Source organism: Hypanus sabinus, chromosome 1 (genome assembly GCF_030144855.1).
Source record: "Hypanus sabinus isolate sHypSab1 chromosome 1, sHypSab1.hap1, whole genome shotgun sequence".
NCBI lineage: Eukaryota > Metazoa > Chordata > Chondrichthyes > Myliobatiformes > Dasyatidae > Hypanus > Hypanus sabinus.
Genome location: NC_082706.1, coordinates 145,996,038 through 146,013,845, shown reverse-complemented (window position 1 = coordinate 146,013,845; position 17,808 = coordinate 145,996,038). Strand labels below are relative to the sequence as shown.

The following is a 17,808-nucleotide window of genomic DNA, read 5'->3' as shown; positions in this document are numbered from 1 at the left end:
CCCTGAGATTGTTTTTTTCTGTGGGCATACTTAGCAAATCTATAGAACAGTAACTGTAAACAGGATCTGTAAACTGTAAACAAACTGCAAATGCAGATAATAAATAAATAGCAATAAATAATAAGCATGAAATAACAAGATAAAAGAGTCTGTAAATGAGTGTAGTTATCCCATTTTGTTCAAGAGCCTGATGGTTGACGGGTTGTAACTGTTCCTAAACCTAGTGGTGTGAGTCCTGAGGCACTTGTACCTTTCTTCTGATGGCAGCGCTGAGAAAACAGCATGGCCTGGGTGGTGAGGGTCTTTGATGGATGCTGGAACATTTCATGTGGATGTGCTCAGTGGTTGGGAAGGTTTTACCCGTGATGTACTGGGCCCAATCTACTACCTTCTGTAGGATTTTCTGCTCAAAGGCTTTGGTGTTCCCATACCAGGCCGTAATGCAGCCAGTCAGCACACATCCATAGGTTTGCCACAATTTTTGATGGAGAACTAGAGGTATTGTGCTTTCTTTGCAATAACATTTATATGATGGGTCCAGGACAGGTCCTCTGAGATAATGACTCACAGGAATTTAAAGTTACTAACCCTATCCACCTCGGATCCTCCAATGATTACTGGCTCATGGACCTCTGGCTTCCTTCTCCTACAGTCTACTATCAGTTCCTTGGTCTTATTGACATTGAGTGAGGGGTTGTTGTTATTATACCACTCAGCCAAATTTTCAGTCTCCCTCCTTTGATACAGCCCACAGCAGTGGTGTAATCAGCAAACTGGTATATGGTTTTGGAGCTGTACTTACCCACACACTCATAGATGTAAAGTGATTAGAAGGAAGCTAAGTACACACCCCTGTGGTGCTCCTGTGCTGATGGAGATTGTGGAGATGTTTTTGCCAATCCAAACTGACTGGGGCCTGCAAGTGAGTTAATCCAGAATCCAATTGAACAGGGGAGTACTGAGGCCCAGGTCTACTTCTGATTATTTTACAGGGGATGATGGTGTTAAATGCCAAGCTGTAATCTATAAAGAACATCCTGATGTATGCATCTTTGATGTCCAGATGTTCCTGGGTTGTGTGAAGAGCCATTGAGATAACATCTGCTGTAGACCTATTGCTTCAGGGATCCATCTAACACTCAAGAGCCCAACCCACCAAGAACCAAAAAGGCAGAGAGAAGAATCGACACCCACTGGAAGGAACATCATATCTGTGGCTCTGTCCTTGATGTGAGCCCCGGACTCCATTCCCACCTGCTTCAAAAGGGTGATAATCATACCAGTGCCCAAAAAGAGCAGGGTGAGCTGCCTCAAAAAAATATCACCCAGTACACTCATATCTGTGATGATGTGCTTTGAGAGGTTGGTCAGGTTGGTCATGGCCAGAATCAACTCCAGCCTAAGCAAAGACCTGGACCCACTGCAATTTGCCTATCGCCACAATAGGTCTAGAGTGGATGTAATTTCACTGTCTCTCCACTCAGCCTTGGATCACCTGGACAGTAGCAATACCTACATCTGAGCGTTCAACACAATCATGCCATCAGTTCTAATCAATAAGCTCCAAAACCTGGGCCTCTGTACCTCCCTCTGCAACTGGATCCTTGACTTCCTCAACGAGAGAGCACAGTCTGTGCATATAAGAAATAATATTTCCTCCTGGGAAACCACAAGGATGCATGCCTAGCCTACTGCTCTAATCTCGCTACACCCACAGCTCAAACACCATCTATAAATTTATTGATGACATAATTATTGTTGGCAGAATTTCAGATGATGACGAGGAGGCATACATGAGCGAGACAGATCAGCTGGTTGAGTGGTGTTGCAACAGCAACCTCGTGTTCAACGTCAGTATGATCAAGGAATTGATTGTGGACTTCAAGAAACACCAGTCTTCATTGAGGGATCAGAAGTGGAAAGGGTGAGCAGTTTCAAGTACTTAGGTGTCAACATTTCTAAGGATCTATCCTGGACCCAGCATATTGATGCAATTACATAGAAGGCATGACAGCAGCTACATTTCATTAGGAGTCCGAGAAGGGTTGGTATGTCATCAAAGATTTCCGCAGCTGTACTGTGGAGAACATTCTAACTGGTTTCATCACAGTCTGGTATGGAGGGGCCACAGCACAGGATCAGAAAGAGCTGTAGGAAGTTATAAACTCAGCCAGCTCCATCATGGGCACTTGCCTCCTCAGCATCTAGGGTACATTCAAAAGGTGATGCCTCAAAAAGGCGGCATCCATTATTAAAGATCCCCATCACCCAGGACATGCTTTCTTCTCATTGCTACCATCAAGGAGGAGGTGGAAGAGCCTATAGACACACGCTCAACATTTTAGGAACAGCTTCTTTCCCTCTGCCATCAGATTTCTGAATGGACATTGAACCCATGAACACTACCTCACTATCCTTTTAATTTATAGTTTTGTTACATTTTGCAATGTACTGCTGCCACAAAATAACAAATCTTATGACGTATGTCAGCAATATTAAACCTGATTCTAATTCTAGTATCATAGAATACTATGGCACAGAAAAAGACCCTTTGGCCCATCTAGTCTTTGCCAAACTGTTATTCTGCCTAGTCCCCATTGACCCTCCATATCCCTCCCATCCACACACTTATCCAGACTTCCCTTAAATTTTGTAATTGAACCCACACCCACTACTTCCACTGGCAGCTCACTTCACTTCACACTACTCTCAGTATCTGATCAGTCTGCATTCAGAGGATCTGAGGAAAATCAGCCAATACAACATGGTGGCAGTGGTGCATAACCAGACATGGCCACTGACCCAGGGACAACAGCAGAGTCCAGGGCCAACCCTGAGTTATCGACCATAAAGGCATCTTTGCCTCAACCTCTGCACACTGGAAATGACTGAACGTAAAAAGTCAAAATATTCTACATGTGAGTGAGTTAGAAATTGGAGAAAATGAAGGGCAGAGGCCGATCGGAGGCAGAAAAGAAAATGTGCTCATTGAAGACGTTACATCAGTCTCCAATTGAGCTGAAGACACTACTAGAGTCTTCTCAAAGGGGGGGTTACGGTTATAGAACAAAACAGCTTAGTACAGGCCTTCGGCCCAAGATCTGCACTAAGATCAATCTAACTTTTCCCTCCCACATAGCCCTCCATTTATCTTTCACCCATCTGCACACCATCCTTTCATCATATTAGCAGATGTAGTTCAAGTAGATTTTAAACCAGCTGGTTGCGGAGGGTCAGAGGTTCCAACCAAATACCCTCAGATTCAGGAGTGCTGCTTGTCGCAGATGTTCGAACCTTCTTCACTGTGCTTCTCCCTAGCCACAGATGCTTCCCAGTATTGACTTCAGGTTTCCAGCATCTGCACTGCAGTTCCTCACCAGTATCGACAGCCAAAGGTTCTCCTGACAACATCCTCCAGCATTTTAGAATGGTGCAGGAAATACAGGGTAGTAGTTATGGGTGATTTCAACTTCCCTCATATTGACTGGCACCTCCTGAGTGCAAGGGGGATAGATGGGGCTGAATTTGTCAGGTGTGTTCAAGAAGGATTCCTGACACAGTATGTGGACCGGCCAACGAGAGGAGAGGCTATACTGGATCTAGTTCTGGGTAATGAACCTGGTCAGGTGACAGACCTCTTGGGGGAGCATTTTGGTGAGAGTAACCACAACTCCCTTAGCTTCAACATAGCTATGGAAAGGGATAAAATCAGACAAAATGGTAAAGTGCTTAACTGGGGAAGGGCTAACTTTGAAGGGATGAGGCAGGAACTAGCGATAGTAAATTGGAAACAGATGTTCAAAGGGGAAAGCACAGAAGTAATGTGGGAGAAGTTTAGGGACCACTTGAGCTGGGTTCAGGATAGGTTTGTCCCACTGAGACAAGGAAAAAATGGTAGGAAAAGGGAACCGTGGCTGAAGAAACATGTAAGGCAACTCGTTAAGAGGAAAAAGGAAGCATATGTTAGATATAAGAAGCAGGAAGTAGAAAGGACTTATGAGAAATATAGGGTAGCCAGGAAGGAGCTAAAGAAAGGACTTAGGAGAGCTCGAAGGGGGCATGAGAAGGCCTTGGCATGTAGGATTAAGGAGAACCCCAAGGCATTCTATGCGTATGTGAAGAATAGGAGGATGATGAGAATGAAGGTGGGACCGCTAAAGTTTAAAGAGGGCAACATGTGCCTGGAAGCGAAGGAGGTTGGGGAGGTCCTAAATGAATACTTTGCTTCAGTATTCACAAGTGAAAAGGATATTGATCAGGAGGTCAAAGTAGAGCAGGCCTGTGTGCTGGACAACGTGCAGATTAAGGAAGAGGAAATGCTGGATCTTCTTAAAAACATTAAGATTGATAAATCCCCAGAGCCGGATATGATACACCCCGGGTTGTTGTGGGAATTGAGAGAAGAGGTCACAGGAGCATTAGCAATGATCTTTGAATCCTCTTTGGCTGCAGGAGAAGTGCCAGAGAACTGGAGAATGGCAAATGTAGTTCCCTTGTTTAAAAAAGGTAATAGGGAGAAACCTGGGAACTATAGACCGGTGAGTCTTACGACGGTGGTAGGCAAACTACTGGAAAGGATTCTTAAGGTTAGGATCTACGTGCATTTGGAGAAGTACAGTCTACTCATGGATAGTCAACATGGCTTTGTGAAGGGAAGATCATGCCTCACGAGCATGACTGAGTTTTTTGAAGAGGTAGCAAAAGAAATTGATGAGGGTAGGGCAGTGGATGTGGTCTACATGGACTTTAGCAAAGCATTTGACAAGGTCCCTCATGAGAGATTCATCCAGAAAGTCATGAGGCTTGGGATAAGTGGAACCTTGACTGGATAAAAAATTGGCTTAAAGGAAGAAAGCAGAGGGTAGTTGTGGAAGGAAAGTATTCTACCTGGAGGTCGGTGACTAGTGGAGTGCCACAGGGATCTGTCCTGGGACCCCTGCTATTTGTGATTGTTATAAATAACCTGGATGAAGAGGAGGAAGGATGGGTGAATAAGTTTGCAGATGACACAAACATTGGAGGAGTTGTGGATAGAGCTGTAAGTTGTTGAAGGTTACAAGAGGATATAGACAGGCTGCAGAGTTGGGCAGAAAAATGGCAGATGGAGTTCAATCCGGACAAGTGTGAGGTGATGCATTTTGGAAGGACAAACCAGAGGTCAGTTACTTAAGAGTGTGGATGAACAAAGGGACCTTGGGGTTCAAATCCATACATCCCTCAAGGTCGCTGCACAGGTTGATAGGGTAGTTTTAGAAGGCCTATGGGATGCTAGGCTTCTTTAACAGGGAAGAGTATTGTGTTCAATTCTGGTCACCTCATTATAGGAAGGATGTGGAAGCTATGGAGAGGGTGCAGAGGAGATTTACCAGGATGTTGCCTGGTTTGGAGAACAAGTAATATGAAGCAAGGTTAGCAGAGCTGGGACTTTTCTCTTTGGAGCGTAGAAGAATGAGAGGGGACTTGATAGAGGTCTACAAGATTATGAGAGGCATAGATAGGATGGATAGTCAGTACCTGTTTCCCAGGGCACCAATAGCAAACACCAGAGGGCATGTGTACAAAATTAAGGGAGAGAAGTTTAGGGGAGACATCAGGGGTAAGTTTTTTTACACAGAGGGTTGTGAGTGACTGGAATGACTTGCCAGGGATGGTGGTGGAGGCTAAAACATTAGGGGTATTTAAGAGCCTCTCGGACAGGCACATGGATGAAAGAAAAATGGAGGGTTATGGGGTAGTGTGGGTTTAGTAATTTTTTTAAGGATTATATGGGTCAGCACAACATGGAGGGCTGAAGGGCCTGTATTGTGCTGTAGTGTTCTATGCCAACAGAAAACCACACCGTGTGCACACACACACAAAATCAGTGCTTATGTACACGGACACACGGATCTGGGGACACAAGCTGTGTCCTTACCTACTGCTGTCCTGGGTGGGTTTAACCAGCCCCTGTGTTGAGTCCTCCCACACGCTGTTAGCCATGGCGTTCCCAATGCCGGTCATCACCATGATCAGCTCAACCGGCCAGTCATCCAGGTCCAGGGAGCGCACCCGCGACAAGTGCGTACCCAGGTTCCGATGGATACCTGAACATTCAATGCAGATCAAGGCTCCGAGGTTCAAACTCGCCCAGTCAGGATCTGTCAAATAAAGCAGGTAACATTCAGCTATGGTGGAAACGAGAATGGGGCGTCAGCCTGTAACACAGAGACTTGCAAGAGCAGTGGCCAGTAATGCTAGCAGCAGTGACCTATAATAAGGAGGCACAGGAGCAGTGGCCTGCAACAAGGAGACACATGTGCAGTAGCCTATAACACATAGGCACATAGGAGCAAAGGCCTGTGACAACAGGGACACACTGCATTAGAATCTAACACTGCTGACAAAGACCCACAGGAGCCATGTGGCCTGTAACACACTGACTCATAGGAGCCATGTGGCCTGTAATACACTGACTCATAGGAGCCATGTGGCCTGTAACACACTGACTCATAGGAGCCATGTGGCCTGTAATACACTGACTCATAGGAGCCATGTGGCCTGTAACACACTGACTCATAGGAGCCATGTGGCCTGTAATACACTGACTCATAGGAGCCATGTGGCCTGTAATACACTGACTCATAGGAGCCATGTGGCCTGTAATACACTGACTCATAGGAGCCATGTGGCCTGTAACACACTGACTCATAAGAGCCATGTGGCCTGTAATACACTGACTCATAGGAGCCATGTGGCCTGTAACACACTGACTCATAGGAGCCATGTGGCCTGTAACACACTGACTCATAGGAGCCATGTGGCCTGTAACACACTGACTCATAGGAGCCATGTGGCCTGTAACACTGACTCATAGGAGCCATGTGGCCTGTAATACACTGACTCAGGAGCCATGTGGCCTGTAACACACTGACTCATAGGAGCCATGTGGCCTGTAACACAGAGATACACAGAAGCAGTTGCTTGTAATGAAGAGACACAGAGGAGAGTGGCCTGCAATGCAGAGGGCTGTGGTCTGCAACTGAGAGACACAAACTGACTCTGCTGATGGCTTTAGGCAGTATAGTGTGCTGGGTAACCTCAGGATGTGAATAGGGTCTGCAAGGAGATCAGGAAAACTGCCAATTGGCCCAGTTACATACCATTTCCATTTGGGCCAGGAATATAGTCTGGGAGTGGGTAGATGGGGCTAGGTAGAACAGCAGGTCAGTGTGGTCTCGGTGGGCTTAAGGGTCTGCGTCTGTGCTCATCTCAATGGATCAGCACAGCCCACCAGAACCCATCCACCTTCTCCAACACTCAGGCCCTCAAATTGCTGGCAGAGGGCATTGGGTGCAATTATCGTGTGCCTTGATCCTCATTACAGCCCCATTTGCGTGGTAGCATAGCAGATAGCGCGCACGATGCTACTACAGCTCGGGCTTCCGAGTTTGCAGTTCAATTCCGATGTACATCCTCCTTGTAGAATGTGTGGGTTTTCTCCATTTCTTCTGGTTTCCTCCCACAGTTCAAAGAGAAACCACTTAGTAGGTTAATTGGTCATTGTAAGTTGTTCCATGTCAAGGGTTAAGTTGGAGGTTGCTGGATAGCGTGGCTCAAAGGGCTGGAAGGGCCTATTCTAGACCATCTGTCATTACAGCCCCATTTCATCCCACCTTGTCCCTGGTTACAGCCTCATGCACGACATCCATTGTCCCTGAACTATTTCTCAGTACAGTCCTACACAGTACTCACTGGGTGCATCGCAGTCAACGCAGAAGCTGTTTCCTCGCACGTTCCGGATGGACTGGATGGCTACGGCATCACTCTGGCTCCCCAGTCGGGACTAAATCAAACAGAAGAACGGTTACTTGATCTGGGCATCACTCCTCATTGCCCTAGGGCAGAACAGCTGAGTGGGAACTTTCTCTGACATCCCATACCCACTGCCAGACACACATCACCTCCCACAGGGCCTTCCTCCCCAAAATCAGATGCATTTGTCTCATCCCCTGTGAAGTTTTCTCTGAGTGAATTTATCCCTTGCACAAGGCAAGGGAACATATAACAAACACTGCACCACAGTAACAAACGTACATATAACAAACACTACACCACAGTACAAGCCCTTTGGCGTGTGATGCTGTGCTGACCTTTTAATCTAATCTAAGATAAATTTAATGCTTCTCTCTCACATAGCCCTCCAGTTTTCTTTCATCCATGTGCCTATCTGAGTCTCATAAATGTCCCTAATGTATTTGTCCCTACCACCACCCCAACAGTGTGTTCCACACTCCTACCATTCTTTGTGTAAAAAAAAGTCTTACCATTGATATCCCTCCTATGCTTTCCTCCAATCAGCTTAAAATCATATGTTCCCCTGTATTAGCTATTTCCACACTGCGGAGAAAAACTCTGACTGTCCACTCTATCTACCCCCCCTTATCAATCCATACACCTCTATCAAGTCACCTCTCATCCTCATTTCCTCCTAGCTTGCTCAACCTTTTCTTACAAGTCATGCTCTCTAATCCAGTCGGGATCCTGGATAATCCCTGCTGCACCCTCTGTAAAGCTTCCACATCCTTCCTATGGTAAGAACCAGAACTGAACACAATACTTCAAGCATGGTCTAACCAGAGTTTTATAGAGCTGCAACACTATCACACAGCTCTTGAGCTCAGTCCTCTGACTAATGAAAGCCAACACACCATATGCATTCTGAACCACTTGCATGGCAATTCTGAGGGATTTATGGACATGGACCCCACCTATCTGTTCCTCACACAACTAAGCCGCTGCTGTTGTGGTATTGAGCTACATCCCTGGGAATCCTGCACACAAGCTGGTTACAGTAATGCAAAAAGTAGGCTTTTTACTCCAGCAGATCAGCTGCAGGTCCCATCCACTATCAAACTGACCCATGTCCGACGATTTTGTGTGCTTGAGACACAGGCCAAGTACTGCTCTGTTGCTTATAATGTAACGATAAATAATTTTGATGAAAATGTATGTTATCTGATTTGCAAGTTTGCAGACAATTGGTGGAGATGTAGATACTGAAGAAGGTTGTCACAGGATTTGGCAGAACATAGATAGCTGTAAATTTGAGCGGATGAGTGACAGGTGAGATTAGAACATTGAATAATGGAGCACACAATGGCTGTGCTGACCGCGATGCCAATCCAAACTAATCCCACTTGACTGCATGTGGTCCATATCCCTCCAATCCCTGCTTGTTAATGTGACTATCTAAATGCCCCTTAAACATTCCATCTTACCTGCCTCCACCACCTACCTGGGAGTGTGTTCCAGGCACCAATAACTCTCTCTGTAAAACCCCTGCCTTGTAAATCTCCTTTAAAGCTTCCCCCTCTCACTTTAAACCTTTGTCCTCTGGCCTTTGAGAACTCCACTCCTGGAAAAAGACTGTCTACTCTACCTATGCCTCTCAATTTTTTATAAACCTTTATCAGATCTTCTCGTAGCTTCTGCCACTCCACTGAAAACAATCCAAGTTTATCCAGCCATTCATTACAGCACATACCCTCCAATCCAGGCAGCATCCTGGTGAATCTCTTCTGCATCCTCTCCAAAGTCTCCATATCCCTCCTATAATGGGGTGAGCATAACTGTAGAAATACTCAAAATGTAGCCTGACTGAAGTTTTATATGGCTGCAACTTGACTTTCTGACAATTGATAGTCAGTGCCTTGACCACCTTGACCAAATATGCCTTCTTTACCACCCTATCCACTTGTGATGCCATGTCAGGGAGCTATGGATTTGCATCTCAAGATCCCTCTGTTCATCAATACCTCTAAGGCTTCTGCCATTTACTGTATACTTCTCTCTTACATTTGACCTCCCAAAGTGAAACACCTCACACTTACCTAGAATAAACCCCACCTGCCATTTTTATGCCTATATTTCCAAAGGGTTTACATCCTGATGAATCCTATGACAACTTTCCTCAGCATCCACAACTTCACTACTTCTTGTGTTGTCTGCAAACTTACTACTTAGACCACCTAGGTTTTCATCCAAATCATCTATATACAGTGGATTCCAGTTAATTGGGACACATTGGGATGAGTACATTTTGGCAAAATTAGGTGGCTGCGTAATAAAAAAGATAAATTATCTTTTAACTGAGTAACAAATTATGTATTTAAATGAAATGCGAACAAGTTAGAACACTACCAATACTACTACAGTACTATAAAACTGTATTTGTTCCTAATTGTTATCAACAGACCAATTAATCCAGTATACTCTACCATGTACTTTTGATTGATTGTAAATGAACAAAATTAGTGCAGACACATAGTGCTGATAGTGGACTGCCTTCATACAATGCTTTCAACAAATGCATTTTCCAAATCTTCACTTTCATTGTAACATTTGAGATGATCATTGATATCTTCAAATTCTTCTTAGATTATAACCTGTTGAGCTAGTGAAGTCATTTCATTTTCACTCTCAGCTGGTTCTGGCATCTCTAAGCCTGAATGCTTGAAACCACAGTGAGCAAAATAGTTCTAAATTGTCTTACTGCTTATTCCTTGCCAACTATCAGCAACAAAAAAAATCATTGCTTTTTGAACTTAAACACACTCAAACAAACTCAAAAACTGTCGCTATTTAAAAATTATTCACTCTCAGCATGGTGTAGTGTCTAATAGCCACACAAACTCACGCAACCTTCACTAGTTATAAACTGTTTAGAACAGTCTCCTGTTCCAATTAAGTGGCATAGTGTCCCAAATAAACGAAGAGAATCCTGGACATTTTCTTGAATAGAATTTCTTGAATTCTTCACCAGGAAACCCTAATCAGTGCAAATTGGAAATAACATCTCCTCCATGTTGGCAATTAATACTATTGTGCCTCAAGGATGCATGCTTAGTCCACTGCACTACTCTCTCTACACCTACAACTGTGTGGCTAGGCACACCTCAAATGCCATCTATAAATTTCCTGATGACATAACTATTGCTGGAAGAATTTCAGATGGTGATGAGGAGGCATACAGGATCGAGATAGATCAGCTGGTTGAGAGGTGTTGCAACAGCAAAATTGTACTCAATGCCCACAAGACCAAAGAATTGATTGTGCACTTCAGAAAGGGTAAGTTGAGGAAACAGAAGTGGAATGGGTGATCAGTTTCAAGTTCCTGGATGTCAATATCTCTGAAGATCTGTCTTGCCTCCAACATACTGATGCAATTACAAAGAAGGCATGACAGTAGCTATATTCCATTAGGAGTTTGAGGAGACTTGGTGCGTCACCTAAGATTCTGCAAATTTCAATGTATGTATCATGGAGAACATTCTAACTGGTTGCATCACTGTCTGGATTGGAAGGGCCAGTGCACAGGATCAGAAGAAGCTGCAGAATGTTGTAAACTCAGCCAGCCCCATTGTGGGCACCAGCCTCCCCAGCATTGAGGACATCTTCAAAAGACGATGCTTCAAGATGGTGGCATCCATTATTAAGGACACCCATCACCCAGGACATGCCCTCTTCTCACTGCTACCATCAAGGAGAAGGTATAGGAGCCTGAAGACACACATTCAACGCTTCAGGAACAGCTTCTTTCCCTCCGCCATCAAACTTCTGAATGGACGATAAACCTATCACTACATCACTACTTTCTCTCCTCTCTTTTTGCACTATTTACTTAATTTAATTTTATTATATATTTCTTACTGTAATTTATAGTTTTTAAAATTATTACCCTGTATGTATTGCTATGTTGTGCTGCTGCAAAACAACGAATTTCACAACATATGCCAGTGATATTAAACCTGATTTTGATTCTGATGGTTTTTGTTCTTTAAGAATTGTCCCAAATAAGTAGCTGCCCCAATTAACTAATTATTTGACCAAGTTAACTAGAATCTACACTGTATATCAGAAACAACTGAGCCCAGAAGACCTTGGAGCAGAATTAGGACATTCAGCCCATCGAGTCTGCTCTACCATTCCATCATGGTTTTATTATCTCTCAACCCCATTCTCCTGATTTCCATCCGTAACCTTTGATGCACTGATTAATCAAGAACCTCTGCCTTAAATATATCCAATAACTTGGCCTGCACAGCTGTTTGTAGCAAAGAATTACACAGATTCACCACCACCTGGTTAAAGAAATTTTTCCTGAGCTCTGTTCTAAATGGATGTGCTCTTTTCCAAGGCTAGGTCCTTTGGTCCTAGACTCCCCTATGATGGGAAACATTCACTTCACATCCACTCTATCGAGACTTTTCAAAATTCGATAGGTTTCAATGAGTTCCCCCCCCCCCACACCATTCTTTCAAACTCACTGGAGTCCTCATGTCCTTTCATTCCTCTGATCATTCTTGTGAACCTCCTCTGGAATTTCTTCAATGCCAGCACATCTTTTCTTAGATAAGGGGCCCAAAACTGCTCACAATATTCCAAGTGTGGTCTGACCAATGCCTTATGAGGCTTCTGTGTTACATCCTTGCTTTTGTATTCTAGTTCTCTTGAAATAAATGCTAACATTGCATTTGACTTCCTTACCATCAACTCAACTTGCAAATTAACTTTCAGGAAATCCTGCACAGGGACTCCCAAGTCCCTCTGCACTGATGAGTTTTGAATTTTCTCAGTTTACAAAATAGCTCACATCTTTAATCCTTCTCCCAAAGTGCATGACCATACACTTTCCTACATTATATTCCATCTGCCACTTCTTTGCCCATTCAACTAATCTGTCTAAGTCCTTCTATAGACATCCTGCTTCCTCTACGTTACCTGCCCTTCCACCTATCTCTGTATTATCTGCAAATATAGCCACAAAGCCAAAGTCCTTCTTATTCCCTCTTATCTCCCCTTACTCAGTACAGGTGTCCCCCGTTTTTCGAACATTCGCTTTACCACAACTAGCTGTTACAAAAGACCTACATTAGTACCTGTTTTCACTAACCAAAGAGGATTTTTGTTTTTACGAAAAAAAGATACCTGCTTTATATGTGTGTTTACCCTGAGAAAGACTACCATGACCGTGAAGCCTTGTGCAGGCAGTTGTTTGCACATGTGTGCACGTGCCGATTTTTTTTCTCCAAATTAATTTTGGCTCGCTGTCTTCCTGATATTGATAAGTGAAACTACACTGTACCTACAATATTTCTATTTTATATAGAGTGTATATTTATCATATCATTCCTGCTTTTACTATATGTTAGTGTTATTTTAGGTTTTATGTGTTATTTGGTATGATTTGGTAGGTTATTTTTTGGGTCTGGGAACGCTCAAAAATTTTTCCCATATAAATTAATGGTAATTGCTTCTTCACTTTACGACATTTCAGTTTACAAACGGTTTCATAGGAATGCTCTACCTTCGGATTGTGAAGGTATATATCTAAAAAACTTTCTGAAACCTCTTTTATATTATTGGCCAGCTTACCAGCATATTTTATCTTTTCTTTCTTTAAGGCTTTTTAAATTGCCTCCTGTTGGTTTTTAAAAGCTTCCCAACCTGCTACCTTCCACTAATTTTTGCTCTATTATATGCCCTCTCATTTACTTTTATACTGTCATTGACTTTCCTTGTCAGTCATCCTCCCTTTAGAATATTTCCTCATCTTTGGGATGCATCTATCCTGCACCTTCTGAATTGCTCCCAGAAACTCCAGCCATTGCTGCTCTGCTGTCATACCTGCTAGTGTCTCCTTCCAATCAACTTTGGAGAGCTCCTCTCGCAATAACCTTTACTCTACTGTTAAACTGATACATCTCACTTGAGCTTCTCCCTCTCAAATTACAGGGTAAATTCTATCATATTATGATCACTGTCTCCTAAGGGTTCCTTTACCTCCCCAATCAAATACAGTTAATTACATAACACCCAATCCAGAACAGCTGATCCCCTAGTGAGCTCAACCACAAGCTGCTCTAAAAAGCAATCTTGAAATAAATGCTTACATTTATTAGGCATATTACAAATTCTCTTTCGGGATCCAAAATCAGCACCAACCTGATTTTCCCAATCTACCTGCATATTGAAATACACCATGACTAGTGTAACATTGCCCTTTTGACATGTATTTTCTATCTCCTGTAGTTTGCAGCCCACATCCTGGCTACTGTTCAGAAGCCTGTATAACTTCCATCAGGGTCTTTCTATCCTTGCAGTTCCTTAACTCCATCCACAATGATTCTACATCTTCCAATCCTATGTCACCTCTTTCTAAGGATTTGATTTCAATTTTTACCAGCCAAGCCATGGCACCCTTTCTGCCTATATTCCTGTCCTTTTGATACAATGTGATTCCTTGGATGTTAAGCTCCAAACTATAAACTTCTTTCAGCCATGACTCAGGGATGCCAACAACATCATACCTGCCAATCTCTAACTGCACTATAAGATTATTTACCTTTGTTCACATACTGTTCAAATGCTTCAATTTAATAACAGAGAATGTAATTAGTATATACACTGAAATTCTTAGTCTTTGCAGACATCCACCAAACAAGAGACCCCATAGAATGAATGACAGAAACATCAGAACCCTGAAGCTTGCCCTCTCCGTTTAGACTGCTGTGGACCTGATCTAAGATGTCCCTGGTCCAGGCACCTGGGTGTTTCTTACATGCCCCAGAATCTGCTCTCTAATCTCCTAATTATGTAATCCTCTATCACTACTGCACTCCTCTTCTCCCCACTTCCCTTCTGAGCCAGAACTAGTGCCAGACTCAGTGGCACCTGAGTCATTGTGACTTCTCCCTGGTAGGTCCACCCTCCCCCTCAAACAGTAACCAGAGTGGTATACTTATTATTGAGGGGAACAACCAAAGGAGCATTTTACACTGACAGCATATTCCTTTTTCCTCTCCTAACAGTCACTCAAGAGCTTGCCTCCTGTAACTTATAGGTGACATCCCTGAAGCTCCTAATTATCACCTCCTCATTCTCTCATATGAGTCAAAGGTCATCGAGCTGCAGCTCCAGTTCCTTAACACAATCCCTAAGGAACTGCAGCCCAATGCACTTCACTCAGATGTAGTTATCAGGGAGACTCTCAAATCTCCCTCATCTCACACAAGGAATACACCATTACCTCAGGATCCATTCTCAGTGCACTAGCTATGTACTAACAGAAAAAAAACTTTCTAAAAGCTTTCTTACTTACTTACTTACTTAGAACTTATTGTGCTTGCGTAAGCCTGTTGAGCCAAAGCCAGACCACTCTAACAATGCCCCACTCACACAATGGCCGCTCTGCCTTTCTTTTTATTGGCCCCACGCTGATTGTTGCTTGCCAAACAAGAAACAAAAAGCACCAGAGCTCTTTTTAAACCTTGCAATGCGTGACCAACGAACGACCTCATGCTGATTGCAGCCTACTGATAAAAAAGCAGAAAAACACCCAAGCTCTTTTTAAACCTCACACTGCATTACCAATGAACAATCTCTCACATTGATTGCCGCCCGCCGAGAAAAGAAGAGGTCCCAGCACTAATCCTTATGGAACACCACTGTTGACAAACACATCTATAACGGCTTTGAACTGAGTGGCTTGCAGGGACATTTAATAGTCATCTGCACCAGGTAATTAGGACCAACCTCTTGGCTGTGCCAGGAAAAGATGGCAGATTTCTTCCCAACACAAATTCCTGAAGAAGATTTTTCCCCGCAAGCTGTGGTTTTGCCAAATTCATTCCACTGCTGCCTTATCTGAACTTGGAACCATGCCTTGAATTATCAGTAACCATGATCTTACAATGATCAAAGAAACTGCAGAGTTCCCCATCATCAATTCTGTCCCTCCCTGGACATGGGAATGGTGCTGGAGAATCAGAGGATGCAAAACACGGCACCGTTAATTACAAAAGCAAGGAAAGGCATAAGTCAACTTCTATCTTTAACTGCAGGAAAATTATTGCAATTATTTCTGAACCTTTGGAAAGGCACAAGTACACCTGGAACAGTACATGTGGGTTTCTCAGGAAAACTGTGACAACTCTGCTTTCAAAGAAAATGAGGATTACTGAGAGTGCTACAGGGACTTTCAAAAGGCTTTTGAAAAGATGTCACGTGGAAGGTTGGTCAAAGAGCAGTGAGAGCACAAATCTCTATCCAAACTTGTCTCAGTGGCAGGAAGCAATGGTTATTGCTGATGGAGTCTCAGAGACAGGAAGGCAGACAACAGCGGGCTCGGGACCGATTCCAGGGATGAGCTACAGGCATGAATATTGTGAGGCCAGTGAACTTTTTCTGTGCCATGATGTTCTACAGTTCCATGAATCTCCATAGCACCAGAGTGAGAACAGCAACCTACCCTCTCTGCTCCCAGGGGCTGGTGTCAGGGGGTCAACTGGGGCTACACTGAGGTACTCACAGCTTCCTAACTGCCCAGTCAGGCCTGAGGGGCTTTTGTCAGTTTGCCGCCCACTTTCCATGGGACAGACCCACAGGGGATCTGCCCACCCCCACACACCAACCTTATTTTTGCTGCTTTCACAAGACTGGAGGCTGGCAAAGATCTGACTCTCGATGGCCAGGACCCACGATTCCCTCTCTTCAGAACTTGAAGCCTCAAAGTGCCACGTCTGCCCAGTCAGCGAGACAATGACGAACTCGTAGCTTTCTTCCACATCTGTGAGGGAGAGAACGGGGCAGTCACAGCAGGGGTCAGTGATGGAAACACTGAAGGATTAAACTGGGACACAACATCCCATCCAAACATCCAACTCACAACCCTCCCTTCCCTCCCGTCACCTCCTCTCCACTCCCTACTATATATTCCTCCCCCACTCCTCTCTTCATCACACCCTTGCTCCCCACACTCTACTCTCGACCATACATCGTTCCTCTACCATGACCCCACCACATCCCCTCCCAACCCTTCTTCTCTATGCCTTGTCCTCTGTGAACTCTCCCCCTCTCCTATCCCCATCACAACCCTCTTCTCCCCTACCTCTCCATATTACCTTCCTTCCTTGCCCTCCCCAAACCACAGGGTGACCATGGAATACATAAGGTTATCTGGTCAACAGGAGTAATCAGAGTGAGAACACAGAGAAAGCAAAGTAGAAGCTGTGAAATGCAGAGCCAGAGGACATGTCCAGCCAGTCAGTAACATCCAGATGACCCCAATCCCTCACCATAATTCTCCCAACTTATTCTCACCCATACACTTTCCACCTCTTGCCTCCCCTACCTTACTGCAACTCTGGCTCCATCACACTAACAACTCCGCCCCAACTCCTGCCCGTATAATATCCCAAACCACTTGGATGTTTGGATTACCTATGTATGAATTGCTGTCTTTAACAATGTGAAATTTGAATCCTTTACAGTATGTAACTGCAATGACTGAGAGGGAAATGTGTCTCACAATCTCCCTCCTCTTTCCGCAGTCTTCATCCTGAATGAGTGGTTCTCTCCGCACTCCCTCTATTTCAATCTGCACCAATTCCTTTTGGTGCACCATAGAAAGTATCCCATCCAGATGCATCACAGATTGGTATGGTAATTGCTCTGCCTGTGACCATAAGGAACGGCAGAGAGTTGTGGACACAGCTCATCATATCACAGATTCCAGCCTTCCCTTGATATACTTTTTCTGCACTTCTCACTGCCACAGAAAAGCAGCCAGCACAATCAAAGAACCCTGTCCACCCCAAAAATTCTCTCTTCTCCTTACCATCAGATATAAGATACAAAACCCTTAAAGTACATACCACTCGGCTCAAGAACTGTTTCTACCCTGCTGTTATCAGATTATTGAACAGTCCCCAATTATGATAAGGTGGACTCTTGATCTTACAGTCTATCTCATTATGATCTTGCACCTTA

At 44.0% G+C, this 17,808-nt stretch overlaps 1 protein-coding gene across 2 annotated transcripts in view; it reads right to left on the bottom strand.

The window, feature by feature from the left end:
• The window catches only part of LOC132398629 (arf-GAP with GTPase, ANK repeat and PH domain-containing protein 3-like), a 501,357-nt gene that overhangs the window by 29,912 nt on the left and 453,637 nt on the right, over nt 1-17,808 (bottom strand). For both annotated transcript variants that reach the window (XM_059978331.1, XM_059978321.1), the window contains exons 12-14: nt 16,452-16,606; nt 7,732-7,822; nt 5,915-6,137 (exon numbers count right to left, since the gene is read on the bottom strand). In XM_059978331.1, coding sequence (XP_059834314.1) covers nt 5,915-6,137; nt 7,732-7,822; nt 16,452-16,606 — 469 coding nt within the window. The remainder of the gene's footprint in view (nt 1-5,914; nt 6,138-7,731; nt 7,823-16,451; nt 16,607-17,808) is intronic.